Here is a 27,916-nt window from a genome sequence, read left to right on the forward strand (position 1 = left end):
TAGACGCATGCTTAGCGTTTGTTGGACGGTACAACATAATACAATGGAAAAAGAAGATACAATTAGAGAATGGTATCACTGTACATCAGTGGAAGTATTTCGCCATGCATCGCCATGGTGGTAGTCAACCTTCTAAGAGGAGGCGGCATATAAAGAAGAAGAAGAGAAACTAACCAAGAAATTGGGATTGTGTTGATTAACCTTAGAAAGTTTTCTTAAGACTCTCTAGCAAGAGATAAGTGAATAAGATATTGTTTATAAAATGTAACACAGGTCCCGACGCTTTCTCAAGAGAAATTCTCAGGGATTGTCTATAAATGTTGGTGTACCTTTTTTAGCTAGTTGTTTTCATAGCTGCATAGGTCGACTCCAAAGTTAAATCACTAACAGGCTTGAAACAGTTTACCGACCGCATTCAATCTGCGCATGTTTGTCGAATTGTTTCATATAAAGTTTGATTCTACACTGCTCAACATGCAGCGTGCAGCCAAGAGTTTATGACAGTTTTAAACTAGAAGTTAGTTGCACCACCCAGCTTTTTCTATCCTAAAACTGTTTTTGCGCCTTTGACATAGGGTGATCAGCAAACATGTTTTTAGTTTTGAATAGAATGTAGTTTTTTTACCAATAACATTAAATTATTAGAGGTTTGGTAGCAAATTTTTTGATCTTCGTATTTTGTTCGTTATTCACTTGTTTTGTCTACAGGGTGTCCCAAACTACTACTTTAAACATTGAAATTTTATTACCTTGTTTTTTTTTTGTGTATTATTAGATAATTTATAAAATATAAGCTATTTTTTAAATTAGTTCTTCATGTATATTGTTACTCTTTTCGACAAAAAAAAACAGTGAAGATCGATTTTTTCTCAATTGCAATCGAAATTGAGGAAAAAGAAGTTACTTCCTGTTTGAGAAACTAGCCAACACTACTAACAGTAAAATTAGCTTAGTTTTTTTTTATAAAAAATCTAAAATTCCGCAAGATAAGTGAATTCCAAAGAAATATATAACTTTTAACCCATTCAACTGACCCTGTATCTCTAATGGTTTAAAAGTTATGTATATATGATTATGTATTTTTTTAATCATTTGATGATTTTTTGGCTCTTATTTATTTTAGAAAAAAGTGAACGAGAAGAACTGGACTATACTGTACTGTATACCGTAAATTTTTGGCTCTAGTATATTTTTTTACAAACTATTCATCTGACTCAAAAAATAAACAAGCTATTTGCAAAACAATTTAATATGCTTTAGTAAGAGTTCCAATTTATCGTTTAAACGGTTAAAAAAATAAAACGTGTTAATGCACTAGTTATAGTGATAGTAACAAAGTTGTTATAGACTTAAATTAATTGCCTTTGCAACCGGAATTTTCACATTATTCCTTTTTAACCATTTGGATAGCGTTTAATCGTGTTAGCTTGATGCATACTACACCTCGAAGTTATGGTTTTAATCGAAAGTGGACTCCGCCAGCGAGCTGTTGCTCGACAACTGGATATGACATGCAGCAGTTCGAAGAGTATGAGAAGACTGGATCCTTTGCTAGGCGCCTGTAACAGGCAAAAGGCGAATTACAGCGGCTCGTGGTGACCGCTTTATTGTGTCAACAATAATAAGAAATCGTCACCTTAATGCGGTCCAAGTGCAACAAGTGCTATAGTCGACAGAGAGAAGAAGACTGAAGGAAAATAGCCTGATCTCAAAAACAACTACAAATGGTCCAAAACTTACTCCAGCTCATCGACAAGCACGCCTACGCTTTGCACAGGATCATGCGAATTGGACATTGGACCAATGGGAATCTGTTCTGGTCTCAGATGAGAATATGCCAGAGAGAGCGATTTGCAGACTGCTGCAATGAAGAGCGTAGCCTTTATGGAGGTGGTTCCTGCGTGATATGGGGTGCAATTTCTGGGATGCACGAACCGACCCTGTTTGTATCCGTAGGGGCGGCCGTGGTCAAGGGGCAGGAGGTTTAACACTTACCACGTGGTACCATAACATGACAATGCTAGGCCGCACACCGCAAGTTTTCGGGTTATGGAATGATCACCATGCAGTCCCGACCTCAGTCCGATCGACCAATTATGGGATTAGCTAAAACGGAGAATTCAAGCTAGACTTCGTACCCCAACCTCGATACCACAGCTTATTGTTACAGTAGAGGAAGAGTGGCTTAACATCCCACAAGAAACAATAGCGAACTTCATTAGATCTATGCCTAATCGGGTAAGATATATTATTAGGGCAAGAGGGGGTCATACATATTATTAAAAAATAAGGGTTGAGATGCTAATTGTCAATAACCCTATTTGTTTTTAGTAATAAGAAAAGGATAATTTGACTCGTGCAGTTATTTTACCATGCTAAACCTAAAAAGCCTAAATAAATTTTAATCAATTTAAACTCGTATAAAGTCTTTTAAACAGCAAATTTTTTTGATCTGATGAGTTTCTAAAAAAAATGAAATTGAAGTAAAAAGTTCACAATGGGCCGATTTCTGTGCAATAACCACGAAGCTTAATTTCGTATTTTATATGTACATTTCCTATTAGGGAAGGCAAATACAAGCACATTGTTAAAGATCTGCGTTCGAATTTGCCAAATCTCTAATTAAAATTATACCAGTTTATAATTGCAACATTCCAATGGCACTACAGCAATAAATTAGCGGCGCATGCAGTTAATAATGTTAGATATCGCGGATAAAAAGGTGCAAAATTTTGAAACGGGGTCATAAAATTTATCGCCTTATTAAATTTTATAGACGGGCTTTCGCAATTGACTCATCGAACGGGGAGATCATTTTGCACTCGATGTTCGCATTCGATCATTTAAATAAGTAAACTGATAGCAAGTCGGTTTTGGAAAAAATGTTTAGAGTGCACTACCGCAACGTAAAATTAAAAAGTGGAACTGATTGCAGCTTCGTCACAGACCGTTTAAATGCTCTCGTACTTTTTTAATGAGTCTTGAGCGCGATTGTCCTTTTCACACACTTCGCATAAAAATTAACGCACCACTTACATTTGGGTCAACTTCGAAGTTGTTTTTTTCGCGAACTGATGGTTCGGTAATGTTCAAAACCGGAGTTAGGAGGTGGATGTATTTTTTCTGTTAACACAGCATTTTGTAATAGTATATTTAAGGGGTTCGTTATCTATGGAAAGTACATATGGTCCTTAAAAGAAAAAACAATGCGGGTACTTAAAGCCACAGACTATTGGAGACGCGACGCTGAAAAATCATAAACTTTGTTAAAAAACGATAGAATCGGCGAAATTATGGGATCGAAGTAGAAACTAAGGTTGAACTGATTAGGCTTTTACTTCATGAAAATCCATTTATCAAAATAAATAAGAACTAAAAGTTCATATTTTGACAATTGTTTCGACAACACCGTGTCTTTATCAAATGTAATATGTACAAACTACCTGGTACTATATATACCGAAAAATGACCATAAAACCTTAATTAATGTTGTGAGAATTTAAGTTTAATAATGGAGAGGTTTTTAAATCTAATTGATCGTTAAGCAATACATTTGAATGTCTCATTTTGTTAATCTCCAGGGTTTCCAATAAATTTAATTATTTTGAATTTAATGGACAGATTTATATCTCTAAGGAAGGTTTGATTATGGGAAACCCACTTAGTCCTTTGTTAGCCGAGATTTTTATGGATAATTTGGAAAATGTCATACTAGAACATCCTTTAAGTAAAAGTTTTTTTTATGGTGGTATAGATATGTGGATGATGTCTTTACTTGCTTTGCTGAAACGGCCAGACAATTGAATTCTTTTTTAAATTACATTAACTCAATACATAATCGTATAAAATTCACTATTGAGATTGAACAGGATAACTCTATTAATTTTTTAGACTTAACTATTACGAAAGTGCAAAACAAATTAGATTTTTCAATATATCATAAACCTTCACAACACGGACACAGTCGTACATAGCAGCTCAAATCACCATTATACATACAAAATGACTGCATTTAACTCTTTTATACACAGACTTCTTAATACGCCAGTCTCAATAGAAAATTACAACAAAGAACTTAATATCATTAAACAAATTGCACTGAACAACGACTAGAATCCAATACATTATAGATAAAATTATAAATAAAAAACAAATGCAGACAATAGTAAACTGTATTTATCCGAAACTTAATACAGAACACGAACAATTTAAAACAATTACATACATAGGAGAACCTAGTGAAAAAGTTTCAAAACATTTGTCAAAATGTGGTTTAAAATAGCTTTCAGAACAAACAACACAATAGGAACATATTTAAAAAACAATAAATCGAAATGTCCAAGACCCCAAAAATCAGGTCTCTACAGGTTGAAATGTGGATCTTGTCCTAAAATTTATATTGGACAAACAGGTAAATCCTTCAAGAAACGCATCAACGAACATATAAGAGCGTTTAAGATTCTGATTATGCTACACACTTAAATACAGAAAAACACATTTTTGAAGACAATTTTGATATATTTTATACAGCCAGAAAAAATAGAAAATTAAATTTATTGGAAGCCATGGAAATTAACAAAATGTATTGCTTAACGATCAATTGGATTTAAATACCTTTCCTTTATTGAATTTAAATTCTTGTAACAACATTAATTAAGGTTTTATGGTCATTTTTCGGTATATATAGTAGCAGGTAGTTTGTAAATACTACATTTGATAAGGACACGGTGTTGTCGAAACAATTGTCATGTCAAAATATATAATTTCGTGAAAATCTGAACTTTTAGTTCAGAAACTAAGGGAAAACATTCAAATAAATCAATTTAGATGGTACTAGTATGTCCAAATAAAGAAAACAGATACTGAATTACCAAAACAAATCCTTAAATGGAGACTGACCTGCAGAGAAGGTATAGATAGGAAATCAGAGATAGAGGTATTTATGGAGGGTCGAGACACACGGACACTGGAATTGAGAAGGGGTCGAAGAACATGATAAACGTGCTTTTTTGTAATACTATATACTGTAATACTATTCACAAATCTTTGTGTGCGCAGCATAGTTTATGCTGTGCAGAAGCAGATTTGACAATCCACTACTGAGATCCTATTAATTAGTTAATTAATTTAATAAATTGTTATATTTAGCACTAAAGCTTTGAGTTTGGGAAATTTTTCTCGACACTAACAATGAATTATTGATTTCTGATTGGGTTAATTGATGGGAAATACGGTCCTTTCAGAAAAAATAGCTTTTAGGACAGACGTGAACAACTTAAATTTAATATTTAGAGGAGTCACTTTCAAAAATGGGAAAAAAAATGTCTTTCCATTTTTGGCTATTAGTTTTGTTAGGGAGGTAGTTTTAGAACTTTTTTTCTTTCTATATGTGGGCGGGTACTTAATGAATATGAAATTTTAGTTTAAACCATATGAGGATTTAGTGATACGTCTTCTGTTTTTTATAAAGATAAGCGTAAAAATTAGCGCCCTTGCCTTTTTATATTATTATTACTTTTTGAACGCTTATTTCGTATAATGCTACAGTATTATCTCGAAATTTTGGCAATTTTTTATTTGCTGCATTTGGAATATTTGGTCAGCTTATTTGAACCACAACTAACCCACACTAGTAGTAGTACATTTTTTGTGTTTTTTAGTTTTGTCTTGCAATTTTGAAAATAATGAATCAAAATTTGGTACGGCCTATTCATTATCTACAGGGAAGAATATTGAGAGATATTATGTTTCTGTAGTCCAAAAAATGAAAACTTTTTTTCCCCAATCGCGAGCAAACTTGATTAACATTCAACTCAATACTGCATTCAATTTATCCCTCTCCAAGTTTTTGTCACACACAGTCTTTAAATTTGGAAACTTTTTTTTTGGCATATATATTATTTAGTTGCAACAAAAACCATTATATTTCAAACCCACTTTTTTCATTATATATCATTTAGAAATATGGGATAAGTTTAGTTGTTAGATGTGATATTTGTCTGAAAATTTTAGGGCTGATTTTTAATGGCATGAAGTTAAAAAAAGGCACACAGAAGAGCAACGTTAACTCTACAGCAATAATGATTAATGTTTTTGTTTTTATTATCTTGATGCCATTAATGCCCAGGTTAAAAAAGCAACAACATCCTTCAAACCAAATAATTTTTTTTTCATATTGTGTTCACATTTTGCGAATATATCGTTAAATAATAAAATATACTTTTTAGAAAAATTAAAAAAAAACTGTTCTTTTATAAATCACCTGGAAAATTAATTTTTTTGTGTTGTGGTTTGTGTTACTCTTTTCACGTCAGAAGTTATTTAGATATTCTACTTTTTTGATTTTCGGTCCGAAATAATAGAGTAACTGTACCAAGAATTGTGAAATTTTGAGATCTAAGATGATCGCAGTGCATTTCGAACATCCTTGCAACAGGTGATGATAAAATGAATTTAAAAAGTAATTATCGAACGACATTTTTTATAAACGGAACAGAGGCGTCGCAAAATAAGTAATTACATTCTGAGATGGTATTTTATTACGTAAACCGCAAATTTATGTCCGATTTCATTTCGCGAGAGATACGTTAAAATCGAGGCGGATGATAACAATTAAGAAATTCGTGTTTTGTACCGAGCGTTCGAAAATCGAAAGCCGACCTTCGCATTAATAAGAAAAATTCCGGAGTGCTTATCTCCGGCGGAGTAATTGTGACACCGGAGATATATTTTCGGGTTCATTAATAAAACATTTCAATTAGATAACTAATGAAAAGTAAAAGTAAGCGAAAATGGTTGTAAACAGCGTGCGCGTGACAGCCCCGGCGAATTTCGACGTGATTTTGTTAAAAAAATAATAAATTTTAATTAGCGAGGCGGTTGTTTTTTCCTCGCAAAACTGTCATAATACAGGGCGTTTCAAAAATAATCCGGCTTCGCAACGTAATAGGGTAATTAGGCTTTAACTGTATTAAATAGAGCGAGCATTCTGTATTCGGCTTTTTATTCGTAGTTCCCGAAGAACGTCGTAGCCTTTGAAAAGGCTTTTGATCAAATGCAACATGATTTATTATTCAAATATCTAGGGATGAGACAGCTTTAAACAGCTACGACCTCAAATAGCCACGAAGAAGATTCTCATTAAGCGTGGAGTGCTGTCATCAACGTTTTTCATTTATTTCTATTATATAAACGTTTGCAAGACAAAATGCATTATAGCAGGAAGTATAGATGTTGGACAAATGTAACTTTTACTAGATAGTAGACTTCTTGATAGAGTTAACCATTTTAAATAGTTAGGCATCAGAGCTAAACTCTCATCGCCATGTCTTTGGAGAGCGGATTAAAATAGCATTTACTTTGCCTTCGGGGAAAACTGGAGGGCACGCGATTGGATGTAAAAAGCTGTGAGAGATTCGAAAACATCACCACTAAGATGAAGAAGAAGAAGAAGATAGAAGAAAGTCCAGTGCCGTCAGTGTCAACGAATAGTATTGTCAAAATATGTCCGCCACTGACTTTTTGCAATTTTTATTATTTACTATACTAAAGGTACATCTTTTTCGATTCATGAGTTGTTTTCGTGTCTACCCTCGTTTTCCAGCAAAAATCATGAAACTTGGCAATACTTACTTTATTAATGTTATAGTTAAATTTTATATTACAATTATAATATTGTTATAATGTTATATATAATATGTAATATATAATATATAATATGATAATTTTATAATGTTATAATTACTAAAATATAATTCACGCGCGAAAGTTATTACTAGCTTTAGTGTTCTTTTACACGATAACTCCTCCAGAATGCCAAAAAACTATGACCTTGATCTTACCCGAAGGTACGAAGGTGTTGGAGATGTTGGATGTTTTAATAGTGGCTCCATTCGATGCCGTGCGTGTTTTGACTGGCGATTTTTGTGACGAATCCAGTTACATTCACAGGACCATTTATAATGTGCTTTTGCCCTAGTGTCAACATTTTCATCGCGCATATTTTGATGTAAAATGGTTTCAACGCTCTATCCAAAAGCTACACCTCTCTATACATGTCTTAGAAAACTATTGATATGAACGTGCAGATTCACCCAGCCCTTCTAACATTAATCTTTTGTCGTGAAAAATGGCTCTTGATTCGATTAATGGAATTTGGGTGAATTTTTAGGTATTGAAAGGAGTGTAAAAAGGCAAATATGATGAACTCGGTGAATTCGTTAGTGCTACGAACCACCTTGCTGAATGGTCTGTGTTTGTGCGGAATATGGCAAAGAAATCTGTGATTTTGTGTTAAGTTTGTGATTGCGATGATCATAACGGTGAAGGAAACCTCACAACATACCCTGTATATTTTTCAACAACAGTTTCTCAAAAATAAATGATCTTAGTAAACAATGATACAATATCTCAATTCTCATAACTCGTATGCCATGCTATTTGTAATAAAAGTCACTAATAGTTTTTATGTTAGTTTTAAAGATTTAAGTGGTGATGATATGACAATGACAATTTTGTTTGTTGCACATTTCGGAGTTTTATTTCTTAAATTCTACTAATTAAATTAAATGTGGCGCGACTGCTGAAGACTAGTTTTAAAAAACCAAAACTAACGTACCGATATATTGAAAATTCGAATTCCTAAGAAATTATTGTTATTTTGAAATTAAAGAATTTTTGCGGCGGATAGTTGTAACTTACCGGTGAAAATTCACACCATACGTGCAAAAACAACCTACTCGAACAAAATCTGTTGAAAATCTGGTGGTTCTAAATATAGTCTTTATCTACGGGCGCTAATTCCAACAACCTTTTTTCTCGCCTGATTCCGATCGTTTCAATTATAGGAGTTCTTCACTTCAGCCTCAACCTGCTAATTATCTCATTCACGAGCGAGATAATCGGATAATTACAGAGGTTACATCGGCGGATCATCATTAACGGCATCATTCTCACTTTTTGACGGTCCTTGTACCACAATCGCCGTTCACCTAGCCAACCAAAAAAAAAATGGGCACAACCCTACTATTGCTAATATTAATTTTTTATTAATACGTCTAAAGCGCAATTGTCCGATTTTGTACGGGCCCGTCCATTCTAATTCAGCGCACAGTGGGGATGATCCACCACAAAGTATAAAAACTTCAGTTACAGTTTAAAGTATCGTCAAAACACGACCGATATTGCACCTCCATAAGTATTAAAGATGAGACCGTTCTTGGTAAGTGTAATTCGTAATTAGAAAGGTGGCCTCTCCCACGTCGAAGTGATAGTGACCGCGCAAAAATAAAAATCGACGGGGTTCGAGTGTGGTGAACTTGCAGTGCGTCCAATTCGCGTGTGAACCCACGTCCGTTTTGTCTTAATCGTTTGAAGTTGCTAAAAAAAAAAGCAAAATTCGCTGCACTCACTTTCTTGTTTAAGTTCAATAGACGCTGGTGTTTCGAATTCGAAAATTTAACTAAAAAGTACCAAAAGAGATGTTTAGGTCTTTTAAAAGAACAGAACTGACTGTAACTGTAAATTGATAAAAGCATGAAAATGTTCCTGACTAGTTAATCTATTGAATTTTTCTCAATTTTTTAAAATTGCCAACATACCTTGCCTTACCAAATTTGAACATATCCTTGTGCCGTATGCAGAGGAATTCAGAAAATTGACTTTTTCTCTCCGAATTTTATGAACTTTTTATCTAGAAAGTTTTGTTTAATGGCGTTCTATGCGTCTTTCAAGTTCTATTCCTCCTTTTAATGTGGGAAGATTTAAAAATAGTTTTCTATGCTAAACACCCGGTATTTAAAAAGTGAAAATTTTGCTAGAGATTAAGAAATATAATGAGGCCGTAAACTGCTTGTGATCACCAAGTTCGTAGAACAAATTGTTGGATGCTGGAGAACAAATTTATTATCACTATATTGCGTGCGAGTTTGTTGGAAAAAGTTTGTTCTGAACTGAGGAGTATATATATCGAAAATGGTTTTTATAAAAAACATTCATTTCACTCTAGATATCTCTATAAATAAATACACATTTTCTTATGGAAAAGATTTTTGAAAATTTTACCAGTGGCGTTGGTGGGGCATTTAAATTCAATATTATTGACGCCGCTCTTTCAGAAACCTACTTTTGAAATTTCCATTTATATTTTCTTACACCGTCTTCGCTTAAGAAACTGAAAACTATTTTCAAGCATTTCCAAAATGCTAAAATTTGAGTTAATTTAATTTCTGAGACGCTGCAGGATTAATACTCTACTCGAACTACACTGTCAAAGATTTTGTATTACCAAACCAACCATTTCTAGATATATGTTTGTATAGGAAATTAGGGCCTATTTTGAATGTTTCGACACTGCATTTTTGTAGAGTTGCCCTATTCTCAATGCCATTTTTCCTGGCATTTGAAAAAGTCTAATTAATTCGGCGATATTTTGAATTCTAATAAATTCAGAAAAGGGGGTAAACTATGTCTTTTTGCTGATTAAAATTTGATTAATGTTGGTTGATTAATAAATGAATAAACGGACTCCAGAACATTTTTTTTATCACTTCTTTGTCTTAATTTTTTTTTGGGGGTCATTTTAAATTTTTTTCACCCAAAATGGGATTTTGGAAAAAAATTGCCTTAAAAAAGGTCACAAAAGTAAAAAAATTACAGCTTTTTGAGTTTGACATTTAACCAAGTAGCGAATTATTAAATTGTTTTAAGTACTTTTCATTGTCTTCTTAAACCGTTTCAGCAACAATAAAATACAATTTAATGCTCCTTTTATAGAGCCGATTCGCCCGAAGAGGCCATTTTCTATTCACTCTAGAAATTAACGGAATGATTTTTTGAAAAATCCTTTGTATGTATATAACGCAGGCACCTACAAAATAAGTCGAGAATTTTTAGAAATTTCCCAAAAAATGTTACATTGCGTTAACTACTTCCTCAACATATAAATATGTAAAAAAATATTTTTTAAAATCAGTCCTGGAAGTAGGAAGATCCCCGCCCGTTAATAGTTCGATCCCTTTTCCTGCAGTTCACGTGTTTGGTGGCCTTAGCCACAGCTCGACCTGAACCTCCGGTAGGTTACAGCTACCAAGCGCCATCTGGAGGCGCGTCCATTGGTGGGGGTTACGCGGGTGGTTTCTCCTCCTCCCTAGGAGGCGGATACTCTGGAGGAGCTGCCCTCGGAGGTGGCCATTCCGGTGGTGTCTCTTTAGGCGGCGGCCACGGCGGTAGTCTCGGAGGATTCGGTGGCTCGGCCTCTGGCGGATTCGGCCAAGGCGCCGGCCTTGGTGGTGGTTTCGGACAAGGCTCTGGTATTGGGGGCGGTTACTCCGGTGGATTCGACGGTGGTGCCGGTCACGGGATCGGAGGCGGTCAGACAGTCCACAAACACGTGTACGTCCACGTAGCTCCCGAAGAACCTCAAGAACACCAACCAAGGAAAATCATACCCGTAGCTCCCGCTCAGAAACACTACAAAATCATCTTCATTAAGGCTCCAGCTCCTCCTACCCCGACCGCGCCAATCATCCCCGCTCAGCCTCAGAACGAAGAAAAGACCTTGGTCTACGTGTTGGTCAAGAAACCCGAAGACCAACCAGAGATTTCCATCCCCACTCCGGCCCCGACTCAACCATCCAAACCCGAAGTATACTTTATCAGATACAAAACTCAGAAGGAGGCTCTCGCTGCTGGTGGTCATTCCGGATCCGGAGGCGACATTTCGGGGGCATTGGGCGGTATCGATGGCGGCGCTATTGGGGGCGGCGCTGATTTTGCTTCCGCTCACGGAGCTTCGTTCTCCGGCGCCGGAAGTCTAGGAGGACACGGAGGACAGGATCTTTCCGGGGGATATTCCGGCGGTGCTTCCTCCGGTTCCTCGTCCGGAGCTTCTTCCAAATACGGCCCTCCCGGATACCACAAATAAGTAACATTTTGTAAGATCCAAAAGAAGTACGGGTACATCCTCAGTTGTCGTTGAGAAGCATCGTGAGCTGTGTGAGATTTGTGATACGCCACTTAATTCGAGTTCACGCAATATTTATGTATATATTTCCTTAGTCATTTTTTATTCACGTTAGTTTGTAAGAAACGGTGACAAATAAATTTTTATAATATTTTTTTAATTGGTTTTTTAGTTTTGCTTGCAAACTACCCTTCTTGTTCCTGTCCTTAGTTAATTGCATATTAAGAAATTTTTATGATTTGTAATTGCTTCCTATCGATTCATAGTGTCACGTATTTTTCCAATCAAAGCTTAAAAGTTTGACATAAGACGACGACAATAGAAATAACTTTAGAAAAAAAAAAGTAAGTATAAAATAATTATGTGAAGAATCTTTAAGAATAATGAAGTGCCATGAAAAGTAAGAATATACGAAGCAATGCCAACGCCGTCATTATCTTGTTCTGCGATACTTGGATTACGATAATAAAACGAATGGTGGAAACATGAAATTGGAAGATTTGGAGGAGAATATTCGTCGGGAAGCAAACAGAGCTACAGTTTAATGAAGAACAAATGTTGAACTCTACGAACTACTGGCGTGGCACACCTACCAAAAATGGAAGAATAGTTAAGATAATGGCCTAGAAAGTCCGTGAAGGCTAGAAGAAAAGAGGCAAAGCAAAAGACGGGGGAGGCTGAGTAACAAAAGAAAACCAAATCCCGGCTGAAGACGAGAAGCAAAAAGATTGGGAGCTATGGGCCTAAATGGTCTGCATTACCGCTAACGTTATATAGAAATGTTATTATGTTGGCAGATTAGAGGAAGCAATTACGTGCTTTTTGAAAAGTATTATTCGAGTTACGTAACAACCATTCTTTCGTTCTTCGCTAATTTAATGGGATGTTTTGAAACGCCCCACCATAGCCATCGTTCACGCACCTTAATGTCCAGTTCTTCTTTTTTTATGGGTATATATATATATATCGAGATTATCGTTAGTCCGCGTTGAATAATAAGCATCGTAGATGCGACGGTGTTGCCCAAACGCAAGAAGTGAAAGTGCAAGCAGCGCGCGTCTGTGAATTTGTTTAGACCCCGGTTACAACATTTCTTGGGCAATTTTCACAAAACGCTTATATTTGATTTGTCCTCTTTCGGTCTGACCTCCTTGTACGATCAAATTAGATGACGTTGCGCCACCCGTGAGATTTTTCGTCAATTGTCCCAAAGTACGACCGAATTCCTTGACAATTAATTATTGGCACATTTGACAATAAACAATGAAATATTATACAGACAAAAATTAGGTAGATGTAGATGCAGGGGTATTAGTTTATTTTTGTTTTGAATTATGCGGGGTGTTACAAAAAAGTAGATCAATCTGAGAACCATTTGAGACTTCCGCATTGTTCACTAATCACTAGTTAATTGCTTTCAAATACAACTCGACTTTTTCTAATGAGTTTCAAATACAACTCGACTTTTTCTAATGAGTTTCAAATGGGGTTTTGAGAAAGAGACATTTTATAACTTCTATAGCCTGTTGGAAATAGGTTCAATACTATAATAATGGTTAAAATGCGGTGTAAATTAACTAAGGGTGTAGTAGTAACCCATCTATTAAAAGGAAAGAAGATTAGTGTTAAATTCACCATCATTCTATTTGTTTTAGGCTGATGTTTAGACGTTTTATTACATCCTCTTTAGGCCACTACAATGGATATATAGGAATCATCTTTTTTTTTTAATTTAAATAGGTAATTATATTCAGAGATAAACAACTAAATAAAAACAAAAACGTGCAAAATTCTTAAAAAGAAAACGGTTCATTAAAAGACACAAAGGACAAAGTATATGTTATTTTTGCACCAAAACTAAAACACGGAAGTGTAAAAAATACGTTTTATTTGCTATCATATATTTTGTTCTAGTCTAGCTTTTATATATTACCTAACCATATCACACTCTGAAAGCCTCTCAATAAGGCCCACTTTGTCCTGGAGCTCCGTACCTAGCTCCTGAACCAGAACTCGAACTATCACTGGAACCTCCACTCGTACCTTTACTCGCAACAACCGAATCAGTATCTTCCACTTGCTGCTGAAGCTGCTGCGCTTGAACCCTATCTTCTTTGGCCTTGTATCGTATAAAGTATACTTCAGGACGACTGGGCTGCGTGGGTGCTGCGGTGGATAACTCGATCTCTTGTGCTTCATCCGGTTTCTTCACCAGCACGTAGACTAACGTTTTTTCCTCGTTTTGGGCTTGAAGCTGTAACTTAGGAGCGGCAGGTGCGGCGTAACTAGGCGCTTTGATGAAAATAATTTTGTAATGTTTCTGGTGGTTAGCTGCTGCCTGGATCTTAGCCTGTCGTTCCTCCTCTTCGAATGGAGGCGCTACGTGAAAGTAGATATGCTTCTGAACAAGAGGCCCTGGTGCTGCTTGAGGGGAGTTGCTAAATGAAGGGTAGTCCTCTTGAACATTGGAGCGTAAGTCACTTAAATACCCTCTACTAGGGGTCGAGCTGGCTTCGGCTGTAGTGGACGATAAGATCGGTACTCCGTATGACCGGCTGGGGATTTGGAAGGGCTGAATCGTGGGTTGTTTCCTTAGCAGGGATTGTTCTGATTGACTGCTGTCTCCGGATGAGAAAGGGGTTGGAATAGGGTAGTTGTAGCCCACCGGCGGTTCCGGTCGACATTCGCCGAGGGCTATCAGCCCTACTAGTGCCTGAAATGAACTATATTAGGTTTTACTGTTATCAAAGGTTACTATGGTTAGTTGGGGTGTTGCACTTACAAGAAACCGCTTCATATTGGTCGATTTGACGATTGACCGGACGATTTCGAGATGTCAGTTTTTATATCGGCCTTTGTGTCCTAATAGAAAGCGTCCGTCTTGTACAATACATGGCCAAAACAAACATTGTTAAGGTAACGTCAAATTTCATCTCGTGGTTTCAGAATACTTCGTGTTTGTTTAAGGTTTGTGTGTAGAAACTACGAAGGTGTGTCAAAACGCGCTTGTGTCGTAAAAAGAATTTCCACTGATCAGTATAGGTGCTAAGAAATTACGAAAATTAGTTTTTGATTCGTTGGTAAAGTGAAGTGAGGTGAGGGTGTCGGTTTTCAATGGGGTCGTAATTATGGTTTATACAATATGTCCCGGTAAGTCGGGACCGTATGAGAAACTTTTTTTATTATTAATTTTAGAAAATAAAACTAAATTTTCTAAAATCTAAAATAAAGTAATAAGATATTTTCCTTTTTTAAGTATTCAAGCGTAGAATACCTTTAGATTTGACAATATCGACGAATGCTATTTAAAATAAGTTGCAATCTAGGAAGCAACGGTCGCTTCACAACATGGCCGGTGATGGTCTGACGCAAATCCCAATTTTGTAATAGTCTGATATTCTTTCAAGGCTAACGTGTCGGTTGGCGTAAAAACAGATTAATAGGACCTTCTCACATTTCTGACTTCATAGACGAACTACCCTTAGAAGACGGTGCCTCGCGGCACATTACATTGAATGTTAGGGAATATCTTGAACATATGTTCAATGGAAACGTTATCCATAGATATTCTGATATTTCTTGATCTGCTAGATCCCTGATCTTAATCCCATCTGATTACTTCCTGCAGAAGTTTACCAGGAAGGGCTGTTTCAAGATTTAGAAAGAATAATTTTAGAAAAACGCCAGGAAATTTCTTCCGAAATGATCCCGAATGTATTACGTGAATTTCCAGTAGAACGAATACTTGAACGAGACGGTGGATATGACGAGACCTTAGTTAAATGAGTGAAAATTAAATGTCTATTTATATATAGATAATATTATGTTACTTGTACAATTATATATTTGTTTTATTTGAAAAATAAATGTGCATGTGCATTCACTGCGTGTTTAAATTGCAAAAAAGAAGTTAGATAGTTATCATGACTTTCATAATCACAAAACATAAATGTTCATTCCAAATAGCAATGCAAAAAAAAACATCTTTGCAATGTAAAAGGATGTAATTGTATATTCAACGTAGTTTTTGGTTATCACCACCTTTTTTAACAAAATTTTTCGATATTGCTGTACTCTTGAATTTCATTCATATTTTTTTGACACTAATAAAAAAAAATATCTGATGATAATAAAATCAATCTACGGAGATATCAGTTTACCTTTTTGGTTAGAACCCTTTTAGATTCGGTTATTTGTTCCCAACGTTTTAAAAATATTGCAGACAAAAAAAATTACCGCATAGTAAACCCTTGTTTCGCTTCTGCGAGACATCGTCGTAAACAAAAAGAATTTTTCGGTTTCAAAATTATTGCGAAAAATATCCGTCATGTCTCTCTTTTTAAGAAGTTCAAGAATTCTTAGTGCCTGTCCATAAAAAACTTTTTTTTCTTATTTTGGCCCTCCAAAATGTTTGGATATTATTTCCGTAGACTTGGTATAAGTGATATGTATGTCTGCTTCATCAATTGTTAAACGGCCCATCCTGTGCAATTAACCGCAATATGTATTGTGTGTTGTTGTGTTTCGTGAAAGTGAGTTTTTGGTCTGATTTTTTTTAAAACGTTTTACTTTCTTGTTGGATTGTTCCGCACAATACGCACCCAAATAATTATCCATTGTTAAACCTAATATATATTTACGACAGTGTCCCTAATAAAAGTTACCAGCAATAAATAAATTTTGCATTAAACCGAAGCAATTGTAATTTATTTTTACTTATACCTTGACATCAACGCTAGTAGACATTTTTAATTTGATTATTTTGACCGGCCGTAGTCAATTTTCAATTTTTGTCTTTCGAAATGGAAAAAAAATCCCTCAATAGCTCTTTCAAGATACTTCCTAGGCGGAGATCATTGGCTCTGGTTTGGGTATGTCTAGCAGATAAAAACGCACTTCTGGTAGACCTTTACTTTACTTTAAAATTTTTCTCTTCTTTGCCTATCAATTTTCGTTGGAAGTTATCTTCTGGAGTTATAAAAGGAAGATTCATGCGTTTGTAATATTGAAGCAAATGGTACAATAAACATTGCCTAGCTGGGCGATAATATCAATATTTCACATGGTGTGTCAGCAATCATCATCATCATATATCTAAATAAACATGTCAAAACAGATTATTGTTAGATTTTGAGTAAAAACCATTACAAAAAATATAAGTTAGTTTACGTCTTGACGCAGAATTTCACTTATTCGCAAATATTTAGCAGATAAGAAATGGTACAATAAACATTGCCTAGCTGGGCGGTACTGTCAATATTTCACTTGATGTGGTATCAGTTATCAACATATAACTAAATAAACATGTGAAAACAGGCTATTAATAGATTTTGAGTAAACACCATTACAAAAAATGTAAGGTAGTTTACGCCTTGACGTAGAATTTCACTTATTCGCAAATATTTAGCAGATAAGAAATGGTACAATAAACCTTGCCTAGGTGGGCGGTACTATCATTATTTCACTTGATGTTGTATCAATTATCAACATATAACTAAATAAATTATGTGAAAACAGGCTATTAGTAGATTTTGAGTAAACACCATTACAAAAAATGTAAGGTAGTTTACGCCTTGACGCAGAATTTCACTTATTCGCAAATATTTAGCAGATAAGAAATGGTACAATAAACATTGCCTAGGTGGGCGATCTACCAATATTTCACTTGATAAGGTATCAATCATCAACATATAACTAAATAAACACGTGAAAACAGGCTGTTAATAGAGTTTGAGTAAACACCATTACAAAAAATATAAGGTAGTTTACGTTTTGACGCAGAATTTCATTTATTCACAAATATCTAGCATATAAGAAATGGTGCAATAAACATTGCCTAGGTGTGGGGTACTACCAATATTTCACTTGATGTTTTATTAATCATCAACATATTACTAAATAAATGTGTCAAAACGGGTTTTTACTAGAATTTAAGTAAACGCCATCACAAAACGTATAAGGTAGTTTACGTCTTGACGCAGAATTTCACTTATTCGCAAATATCTGGCATATAAGAAATGCTGCAATAAACATTGCCCAAGTCGGCGGTACTATCAATATTTCACTTGATGTGGTATCACTCATCAGCATATAATTAAATAAACATATCAAAAATGCTATTATTAGATTTTAAGTAAACACCATTACAAAAATGTCAGGTAGTTAGTTTACGCCTTGACGCAGAATTTCACTTATTCGCAAATATCTAGCACATATGAAATGGTGCAATAAACATTGTCAAAACAGGCTAATATTAGATTTTGGGTAAATACCGTTACAAAAAATATAAGGTAGTTAGGAGTTATAAAAGGTAGTTCATGCGTTTGTAATATTGAAGCAAATGGTGCAATAAACATTGCCTAGTTGAGCGATACTATTAATATTTCACTTGATGTGGTATCAATCATTAACATGTATCTAAATAAACGTGTAAAAAAAGGTTATTAGATTTTGAGTGAACACCATCATAAAATGTATAATGTAGTTTACTTCTTGACGCAGAATTTCACTTATTCGAAAATATCTAGCACCTAGGAAATGCAATAAACGCAAAGTGACATGGCAAAGGAGGGACAGGGACCGTGTTTGATGAAAGATTCCCGTTGCGTTTTTTTCAATTTTCATTTTGAGTTTATATCGTTTGATAAGTAAGAAGTGACGTGCTCGCGATCAAAGTTTCTACCCATTTTCGTGAATGAGGAGAAATCGCGTTTTGCAAGTATCTGATTCATACGACGGTAATACAATAATTATTATTGTGCACATGTCAGAAAGGTGCGGCGGTTTGGCCTAGAAAAATTTTTCGCTTTGCTTTTTTACACCTTGCGCATTATTTTCGTCCATCTTGCTAGTCGTGTTATCTCAGTCGCGGTTAATGTATCTAGACGAAGCGTGGGCGTAATAGAACGTTTCGTTTCAATAGTCTGCTTTTGTTTCCAGCGGCGGAGATACAATGGCACCGTCACAGAAATAAATATATTATTTGTCGCCCGCAGAAAATTAACAATTTTGCAAATCGGTTGTATGTTTTTTTTTCTGTGAATTATTCGGATTGTAGATGTCGCAACTGCTATTGTAACTTTATAGTTAATTATTCAAATCTCCCTCGTTCAATTTCTCATTTCTCGAAATAAGAAATGACGTCGGCGATTCTTGTGCTCGGACTGACGTAGGCGTGACACTTTCACTGGAAAAAATGCGTGTGGCCATAAAAAAAATCAAAAAATATGTTAATATGCGGTTTTCAGGTAAAAAAGTTGTATGTTGCCCACTATTAATAATGGAGAGGGAAAGTGGTTATTGTTACATGCTAAAGAAACTGCTTTTTATTTCATGTTTGCAGCTTTGGATAATCAGTTTCGCAAAATTATGGATGTATTTAAACTGCTATAATTGTACTTGGACCTCAAAATGATAGATTAGATAGATAGATTGGTACGAGTTTGTGCAAAACAGCACATTCACTGTGTGAATTGTGATATTGCGAAAAGTTGCGATCCTTCTCAACTAAATAATAAATATAAATAAATTTCTTTTATTACCTCTTAATAGTGCAATTAATTAATTTTCGACATGTTTTGATTACGGAACAATTGTTCAGTTTGTCTTTGTGTCTCAAGGGCGTATTATGAGGAGTATTTCACACAAATTTGTCTTCCAAAATTGAAATCTGTTGATAAGGTTGGTTTACATTTTTTTAATGGTCTGCCATTATAATTGAAAGATAAAAGTTTGAAGTTCTGTTTATTTAAAAGACTTCTGCAAATATTTTTATTGTCCTAAACACTGTATAGTGTGAATGTTTTTTTTAAGAAAAGGCGTTCTTCGTGTACTAAATAATAATAGTGTTAAAGTGGCACTTTTTGCACGCCAGGTCAGTGCATATTTCTCGTAATGTTTGAAAATCACCTATTCTAGTGATCATTACACCTTTTTAAGCTTTTGGTACTTTTGAACTAAAGAAAAAGGTACTTTTCTTAGTTAATCCTTTAATAAATATATGCCCCCTCACATTACAAATTTAGCTTGGTTTTTGTTTCTTCTTAATTTAACTTCGAATCTTAATTAATATTGTCACATTTTATGCGTGCTGATATTTTTTTTTTATAAAAACAAATGTCGCTATGCAGGAAAAAAGTTTTTCTTATTTTTTAGTTATTAAAAATGATTTTCTCGCTGCTAATTTTTTTAAATCAAAATATTGAATATAATATTAGTTGGCCAGGCTGAAATTTTTGACGGACAATGAATTTTAATTTTCTTGCTCGCAAATAATACTTTCCTTAATATTCGCAATTAAATTTTATTATTTTAATTGATTGCATGGCGACACTGCCGATAAAACTTATAAATAATTCATCAACGACAGTCTTTTAACCTTGAAAAGAAAGTGTTTGGAACTTGCCCGCGTCTCCTCTCGGCCATCGAAAATTCCAGAAGAGATTCGATTTTCTTTCGGCATCTGGCCGACACTTTTTATTCCGCAAAATAATGTAACATCGTATAGCAATACTTGTCGCATTGCGACGCTAATTGCATTAACGGTTATCTCGTATCCTTCAATTTAAGACCGAAAGTGCAGTCTAAAATTCGAAGCCTACGATACGACGTAGAGGCCGGAGACGATAACGTTCCTGTTGTCGTAAATTTGTCTGAGTCCGCTGAAATTACGTCATATCCAAAGGAGACCAGGCAAAGTATTGCTAAAGAGATAACAGTTGTTCCTGTTAATCAGTCTAAACATAAATGTAAAACACGAAATCTAACCGATTTTTTGGATTCCATCCATAAACAATTTCATGTGACTGTCGTTTATAATGTAATATTATATTCATAAATGTAAAACTAAATATTCCTATGACATATTACTTTCACGGAATTTTTTGTGTCAAACTTAAATATGTTCCAAAAACATACTAGAACATATGAGTTCAACGCGTATTATAAAAAAAAAGTGCGCGAAAATGAAAAACCACATACATCAAGAAATAGTCTATTATCTATATTATAACATTTTTTTTCGCGTTTGCTATATTTCCTAGGGGTGGATTTGATTAATGATTGGTTATTCAGTTAAGTAGGTTTTAAAAAAATCAATTAAATTTGACTTTTTTTTTATTGTTTATCACATTTTATGAATAATTTTTTATTTATCATTTAATAATTTATATAAGTATATTTTTTATTTTTAATGCACTAGTCTCAAAAAACGTCGTCCACGATATTTTGTTTAGGACAAAAAAAAAAAAACGACTAACAGGATAATTTTTATTTTTTACGTTTTTTATGTGGAGCAGGTCTTCTCTCGTAAAATGAATAACTTAGCGCCATAACAAGTAGCCCACGTCGTGGCCTTAGTTGGAGATGGGCGATCGCAGCAATATGTTGCTGAAGGTACGAGAATCAATCAGTCTCCCGTTTGTAGACTGTTAAGAAAAATTTAGAAAACCTGGAAGTTACAATAGACGACCATTTGCAGAATGTCCCTGGTGCACCAACCCTGTAAACTGTTCTCTCCATGGTCTGGAATTTTCAGATATCTGTCAATTCGGTTGGAAACAGATTATGGAAATTTGGAATAAGATCCAGAGTGCCTGTGACTGCTACCTTGTTTAAAGTTGACAAACGAATTCGAATATTAACGACTGAAGTTTTGATGAGAAGGTGTTCACTTTTCGAATCTCATAGACGTGTTCCAGTTTACAAATGTTCAGGGGAGCGATTTCTTCAGTGAGCCAGAAATTTTGTTGGTGGCTCGTTTTTGATATGGGGAGGCTAATTTTTTTCAAGAGAGTTAGTCGTGTTTCGTAGGGGAACGTTAACAGCTTATCGCTATATAAGAGAGGTTACAATTATTGGCGATAATTTCGTCTGCGCGTGGGTAGAATCATGATGGAACTTCAAGAGGTTGCCATTGAAATTTTAGATTAGCCAGCAGTTAGCGCAGGCCTAAACCCAATCGAAAATGTTCGGACTAAATAGGAAAGCGGATAAGAGCTCGTAATATTGCCCCAGACCATCTAGAGGCCTATTTTGTTACTTTACATTTTTTGTTTTTTCTCGAATAAATATTGTTTGCATTATTTTTGCCCATTATGTTTTGATTTTTTCCTTATTACTTTAATTTTGTTTAATTTAGCATTAAGCATTGAACAATTAATAATTTTTGTTAATTTAAATTTTTCAGGGATTACAATTTTAAAGCAAAAAATAATTTAAATGTTAACTTTTAACCTTTTAGCCCTATCCTTATGACTGTTTTTTCCCTGCTAAAACTTTGAGAGGATTCCCTACATTACTTCAAATAACAATTTAATTAAGAAGATGGAAATTCCTCTAAAATCATGCATACATGTGCGGGTACACCCGTAGTGTACAATAAATGAATGTTTTATTTTCCAAAGAAAAACAATTCTTTTTATATCGTGATCCAGTATCAGTAGCCGTAATTCTATAATTGTGAGGCAGTTAGTGATGAATCCTTGAGTGCAGTAGCAGTAAACTGAGGGACAAGCCATTATTGACCTTGAGAAGAGTGTAGTGTTTTTTGGTCTTGGTAACAGCAGGCAACCGCAGCAGGCCCTCGCGTTTGATATGTATGTGATATTGACTGTCGTAGCTCTTCGCCTTTATGTGCCTTTATATTCATAACGTAGAGAGTTCGAGTATTACATATGTCTCTGTGAATTGGGTATAGTTTCCCTTGAGAGTGTATGATTTTCAAAATTTAGTTCATACCAATACCGTAATGTATAAGACTCTACAAGTAATATGTATATTAAGAGGAGTGCTGTCTTTTTTGATAAAAGATAAATACCCACTTCCTTATTTTCTTAGAGAAATAACGTATATGATTGATTGTCCCACTTAAGTTATGGTTCAATAATTATTCCTAAATATTTGATTTTAGCCTTTATTTTATTATGTCATTAGTCCTGTCAATTTTTATATATTCACAATCTGGTCTATTTGCCGTAGTTAGACAACACGCGATGTAGTGAGCTTTTTCGCTATTTAAGGATAGATGATGTTCATTCAACGAGTCTATGAGCAAACTACCCTATGTCACATGCCTAGTGTCACCAAGAAGAAGAAGAAGAGCGGTATCATCAGCATATGATTAATCCCTATTAAAAACAACTTTAGGCGTATTCCTTTTACGTGATAATTTTTGTGACGAGTGTTATTGTAATAATGGAAACGACAACCGTCGTCGCTCCTCTTAACAGTGATTTCCGGCCTGAACGAGTATAAGAGGTGCCGATATCGCGGCGGTCACTTTCGATTGATACAGATCCGCCGAAGCCACGGCCATCCTTGGCCGCGAGCGAAAAGGTGAAAGATTGACCCAAAATTTCACCACCCAAAAATAAGTGCGTGCGTATTCCGCAAGGTACCGTCCTGGACCGCGTTCGAAAATAGAGGTGACGCGGCCGTAGATCTACGTGACGGAACTGCGGAGAGAAACCGGGGATTTCCGATTTTCGAACGCCCTCCTGCGCGGGCAGTGTCCTTCAAAGTGGGGGACACAAAAAGATGCACTATATAACCGCGAGGGTACTTACGAAACGGTATCAAAAACTTCCGGTACCTATATCGGGTAACGTTGGGTACCCGAACCGCAAAAAACATCATGAAAATTTTCGTGGTAAGTATTCCGGTTTTTTTTGTGTTGTGTTGTTGTTTGGTTTATTTATATTATTATCATTTGTTTCTGGTCGTTTTCCATTTTTTTCCATTGTAAACTAGTCTCCTCAAAACTGTATGTGAATTGCCATTTTAAACATAACGGCAAAACTTAAGTCCAATGATATGGTGCAAGATAGAGATCAAATATACTAGTTCCTTTTTTTTATTTAAAAATTTGGACTTATATGTTACTTTTGTTGGTTATATAAATTTGTTTGGTGTTTTTTGATTTTTCATTGTGGTTGTCTTACAACCTTATAATATTATGTTCCTTCTTTCTTCTGTAAATATACACCTTTATGTACCAAGCAATAAAAAAGTCTCGTTTAAAATTTAAGAGTTTTTGGTGTATTATTTTTCAATACAAATTAAACGGAAACTAAAAATGTCATCTTAAACATAAAGCCAAAACTTAAGTCGAATGAGATGGTGCAAGAGAGAGATCAAATTTACTACCAATTTATTTATTTTTTTAGTAATACTTACTTTTATTCTTTTTTGTATTTGTATTTTGTATTTTCATTGTATTTCTTCTGCAAATGTACATTTTTATGTAGCAAGCAAAAAAAAGTGTCGTTATTAGGGGTCGTTTAAAATTTAACAGTTTTCTAAAATTTCACTAAAATATACATAACGTACTTGTTGTATGTTCATTACAAATTCCAGGGAAACTTTTTGGACTTTTTTTAGCCAGATATTTAAATTATTTGCTAAGGTGTCATGTACACATTATGTAAACATTGTTTTTTCGTTTTAATCGTAGAGTTCATAACGCTAAAAGTTGTTGGATGCTATGCCAGTAAGAGCAAGGTATTATTTTTCATGAAAAAATTGCAGCTTAAAGTTTCAATCAGGTCTTAAATTTATTTGACAGATTTTCCACTCGAACGATAATCAAATCAAATGGAAATGGGTCAATTTCGAAGTTACAAAAATCACTTAAAGTTAAATTTTAGTTTTAGGCATATACAAAGTTTTAAAGAAAAACCGCTTTTATGATCAATGTTCGTCATATATTAGACACATCTTTTCTCTGCATTTTGTTTGTGTATTCACGTCATACTTAATAATTACAGTTTATTACAAAAAGAGTTGAAATAAAATCATAAACATTGAACAAATAAAAAGGCAATATCGAGTATTTCATGGACAATGACATTGACTCCGAACCAGATGTTTAAATATTAGTCCATATTTCTTGACGATATCTAATCCACCCATTTAATCCCATAAATGTTTCATTGGGTTAAGGTCTGGACTGCGTGTAGGCTAGTAAAAGGTCTCAACATTGTTTATTTTTCTTGCAGTATGCCGTCTGGCATTATAAAACTCCTCTTGTAATCTGGCAAACTTATTCTTTTGACATTAATTGAGGTGAAAACATGAATAAAGAAACATGATGCTGGAAATGGTGGCATTGACTTGCACAGAATGTCACAAACATTGAGTAAAAATCTGTTTTTTCTCAATACATTTTGTACCTGCCTAAAAAAAAATCTATGTCCAAATCATAATTTTAAAAAAATATATATCCAAATCGAGTCACTAGTTTGTGAGAATATTAATTTTGTGCCCAAGTTATAATGTTACGGTAATTTTGATGCGAAGTTTACGTGTTTCGATGTTGTCCTAGCTAACCGCAGCTAGCAGTCAGTTAGCACTAGGGCCAGACAGGAAGTCCTAGAAAATCTAAATAACCTTAAAATATCATGGAACAGTGTTAATTAATTTTCAATTTTTTTTTATCTTGGCGTTTGATATAAAGTTTTTTGTTATTCTTGTTAGGCTGTTGTGGTTTTTAAATCAGTTTTTCCTCCTCATACGACTTAGGTTTCATTTAGCATTTGATATAAATATGACTTTAAACTCTATAAACCTATCTAACTAATATTTATCTTTTAACTTTATGCTATACAAAACTGAACTGACAGGACATTTGAGATTGTAATCACTGATCATATTTGCTCATAGATAACTACTGCCTTGGTGGCCATAATCCAAGCTCGTCCGGAACCACCTTCTGGATACAGCTACCCCGTGCCAGCGGGCGGCGGTCTGGACGTCTCTCTGGGCGGCCCCAGCATCGGAGGTAGCCACGGAGTCTCGAGCATTTCGCTCGTATCTTCCGGAGGCTCTGGTGGTTTTAGCGGAGGACACGGCAGTTTAGGTGGTGGCCATGACATCTCTGGTATCAGTTTGACTAGCGGAGGTTCGTCCGGTTTCTCCACCAGTTCGTCATTCTCTTCCGGCTATCACGGTAGCAGCGGAGGATCTTCTTTGCTTTCCGGCGGAGGCTCTTCCATAGGCGGAGGCTCTTCCTTTGGCGGAGGCTCTTCCTTTGGTGGAGGTTCTTCATTTGGCGGAGGTTCTTCCTTTGACGGTTCGGGCTTAGGTCTTGGCGGGGGCGGAACTCTTGTTCAGAAGCACATCTACGTTCATGTCCCTCCACCGGAGCCGGAAGACTTTAGACCACAAAGGATCATTCCAGCCGTTCCCGCCCAGAAACATTACAAAATTATCTTCATTAAGGCTCCGGCTCCGCCCACACCGACCGTTCCCGCCATTCCCTTGCAGCCGCAAAACGAAGAAAAGACCTTGGTGTACGTTTTGGTGAAGAAGCCCGAAGATCAACCCGAATTGGTCATACCCACGCCTGCACCAACGCAGCCCAGCAAGCCCGAAGTTTACTTCATTCGCTACAAGACGCGTAAAGAGGGCGGCGGTGGCGGTTTTGCTCTGGGCGGTGCCTCACTTTCCGGAGGAGGTATTTCCGGAGGATCTATATCTTCAATCAATGGTGGAGGCCTTTCTGGAGGATCGTCGCTGGGCTTGGGATCTTTTGCCAGTTCTCACGGTAGCAGTAGCTCGTTCGCAAGTGCCATTAGCTCGTCGTCTAGTTCTAGTTCTATATCGGGAGGTTCGTCAGGTTTGTCCACTAGTTACGGACCGCCGGGACACGTCAGCGGCGCCCCGGTGGGGCCTTATTAGGACATTAACCGGTCGAGAAAGTGATGTAGGGTTCAAGAAAAAGTGGTGCGCTCTACCCCAGATGAACCGTGATATTAATTCGTTTTGTATTCTCATTTGTACATATGCCATCGCTAGCGTTTAAGTTATTTTACGTATTCGTTTTTTTTTACTGTTATACGGTGACAAATAAAACTAATTTTCACGAACGCTGCCGTTTATTTGATCGCGGGGAAACGAAAGTTTTTGATTTATGGGAGAAATTTTTTTTGGCGATCGGATCGACATACTTTTATCGCGATAGTTTTCGGCGGTTAAAAATTTAGCGAGCTTAAAGCTCATAAATATTAATTCGCCGACTTTTGCGCGGTTAAAAGAAATTTCTCCCGAATTAGACCTACCCGTAATTTACTTTCACGGGATGACTCGTGCATTTTCGTTTTTAATTGGTATGTCGGTCCACCAATTATGCGGTTGATGAAGCAGTCCTCCCTAGTAATGGCGATTCTCAACTCGAGTTTCGAACGTCAATTAGAGTGATCAAAAACTTTTATTTTGATTTCTATAAAGTAGAGGAGTTTGGAGGGGTTCGTTTAGATACGAGTATTCCATGTTCCAAATAACGGAATATACCCTTCAACATTTTTTGATACAACCGTAATGACATTAAGGTATTGTGTGACATGTTGCGTCGTCTTGTTGAAACCACATCTCCTGGACATCATGGTTATTCAATTCAGGAATGAAAGAGTTAATAATCATAGCTCTATACCGATCACCATTGACTTGACGTTCTGGTCATCATCGTTTTTGAAGAAGTACGGACCAATGATTCCACCAGCCCATAAAGCGCACCAAACAGTCAGTTTTTCTGGATGTAACGGTGTTTCGACATACACTTGAGGATTAGCTTCGCTCCAAATGCGGCAGTTTTGTTTGTTGACCTAGCCATTCAACCAGAAGTGCGCTTCATCGCTTAAACAAAATTCGCTTATGAAAATCGGGAACAACAGCAATCTCGTTTTGGGCCCATTCGACGAATCTACGAATTACTTGATGATCGGTTTGGCTTTAATTCTTGCACGAGTTGGATTTTGTAAGCACGTAAACCAAGATCCTTCCGCAAAATCTTCCATAAAGTGGATGGACACAGATCCAATTCCTGGGCTCGATGGCGGATGGACTCATTCGGATCTTCCTCAATGCTACGCTCTACAGCAGCTATAGCTTCTTCTGTACGCACCTTACGGCGTCTCTGGGGATGCGAGTTATCAATAAGAGTAAACGTGGTGTGAAAAC

General features: G+C 35.7%; 4 protein-coding genes across 7 annotated transcripts in view; 3 read left to right on the forward strand and 1 right to left on the reverse strand.

The window, feature by feature from the left end:
• The window catches only part of LOC132707000 (protein gone early), a 126,671-nt gene that overhangs the window by 67,615 nt on the left and 31,140 nt on the right, over window positions 1–27,916 (forward strand). The window lies entirely within an intron of this gene.
• LOC132707002 (H/ACA ribonucleoprotein complex subunit 1-like) lies at window positions 9,151–12,125 on the forward strand. The gene is made up of 2 exons (XM_060678615.1): window positions 9,151–9,220; window positions 11,027–12,125. Exons 1-2 carry the CDS (start codon window positions 9,206–9,208, stop codon window positions 11,921–11,923), a joined length of 912 nt encoding a protein of 303 aa, XP_060534598.1. The 5' UTR covers window positions 9,151–9,205; the 3' UTR covers window positions 11,924–12,125.
• Window positions 13,505–14,772, reverse strand: LOC132707499 (uncharacterized). The gene is made up of 2 exons (XM_060679384.1): window positions 14,745–14,772; window positions 13,505–14,675 (listed from the first exon to the last, which is right to left on the reverse strand). The coding sequence occupies exons 1-2, from the start codon at window positions 14,757–14,759 to the stop codon at window positions 13,923–13,925; spliced, it is 768 nt and encodes a 255-aa protein (XP_060535367.1). The 5' UTR covers window positions 14,760–14,772; the 3' UTR covers window positions 13,505–13,922.
• LOC132707194 (keratin, type I cytoskeletal 10-like) lies at window positions 23,073–26,817 on the forward strand. Its single transcript, XM_060678938.1, has 2 exons — window positions 23,073–23,609; window positions 25,622–26,817. The coding sequence occupies exons 1-2, from the start codon at window positions 23,595–23,597 to the stop codon at window positions 26,636–26,638; spliced, it is 1,032 nt and encodes a 343-aa protein (XP_060534921.1). The 5' UTR covers window positions 23,073–23,594; the 3' UTR covers window positions 26,639–26,817.

Source organism: Cylas formicarius, unplaced genomic scaffold, assembly GCF_029955315.1.
Source record: "Cylas formicarius isolate icCylForm1 unplaced genomic scaffold, icCylForm1.1 PGA_scaffold_9__14_contigs__length_23061073, whole genome shotgun sequence".
In the NCBI taxonomy this organism is placed as follows: Eukaryota; Metazoa; Arthropoda; class Insecta; order Coleoptera; family Brentidae; genus Cylas; species Cylas formicarius.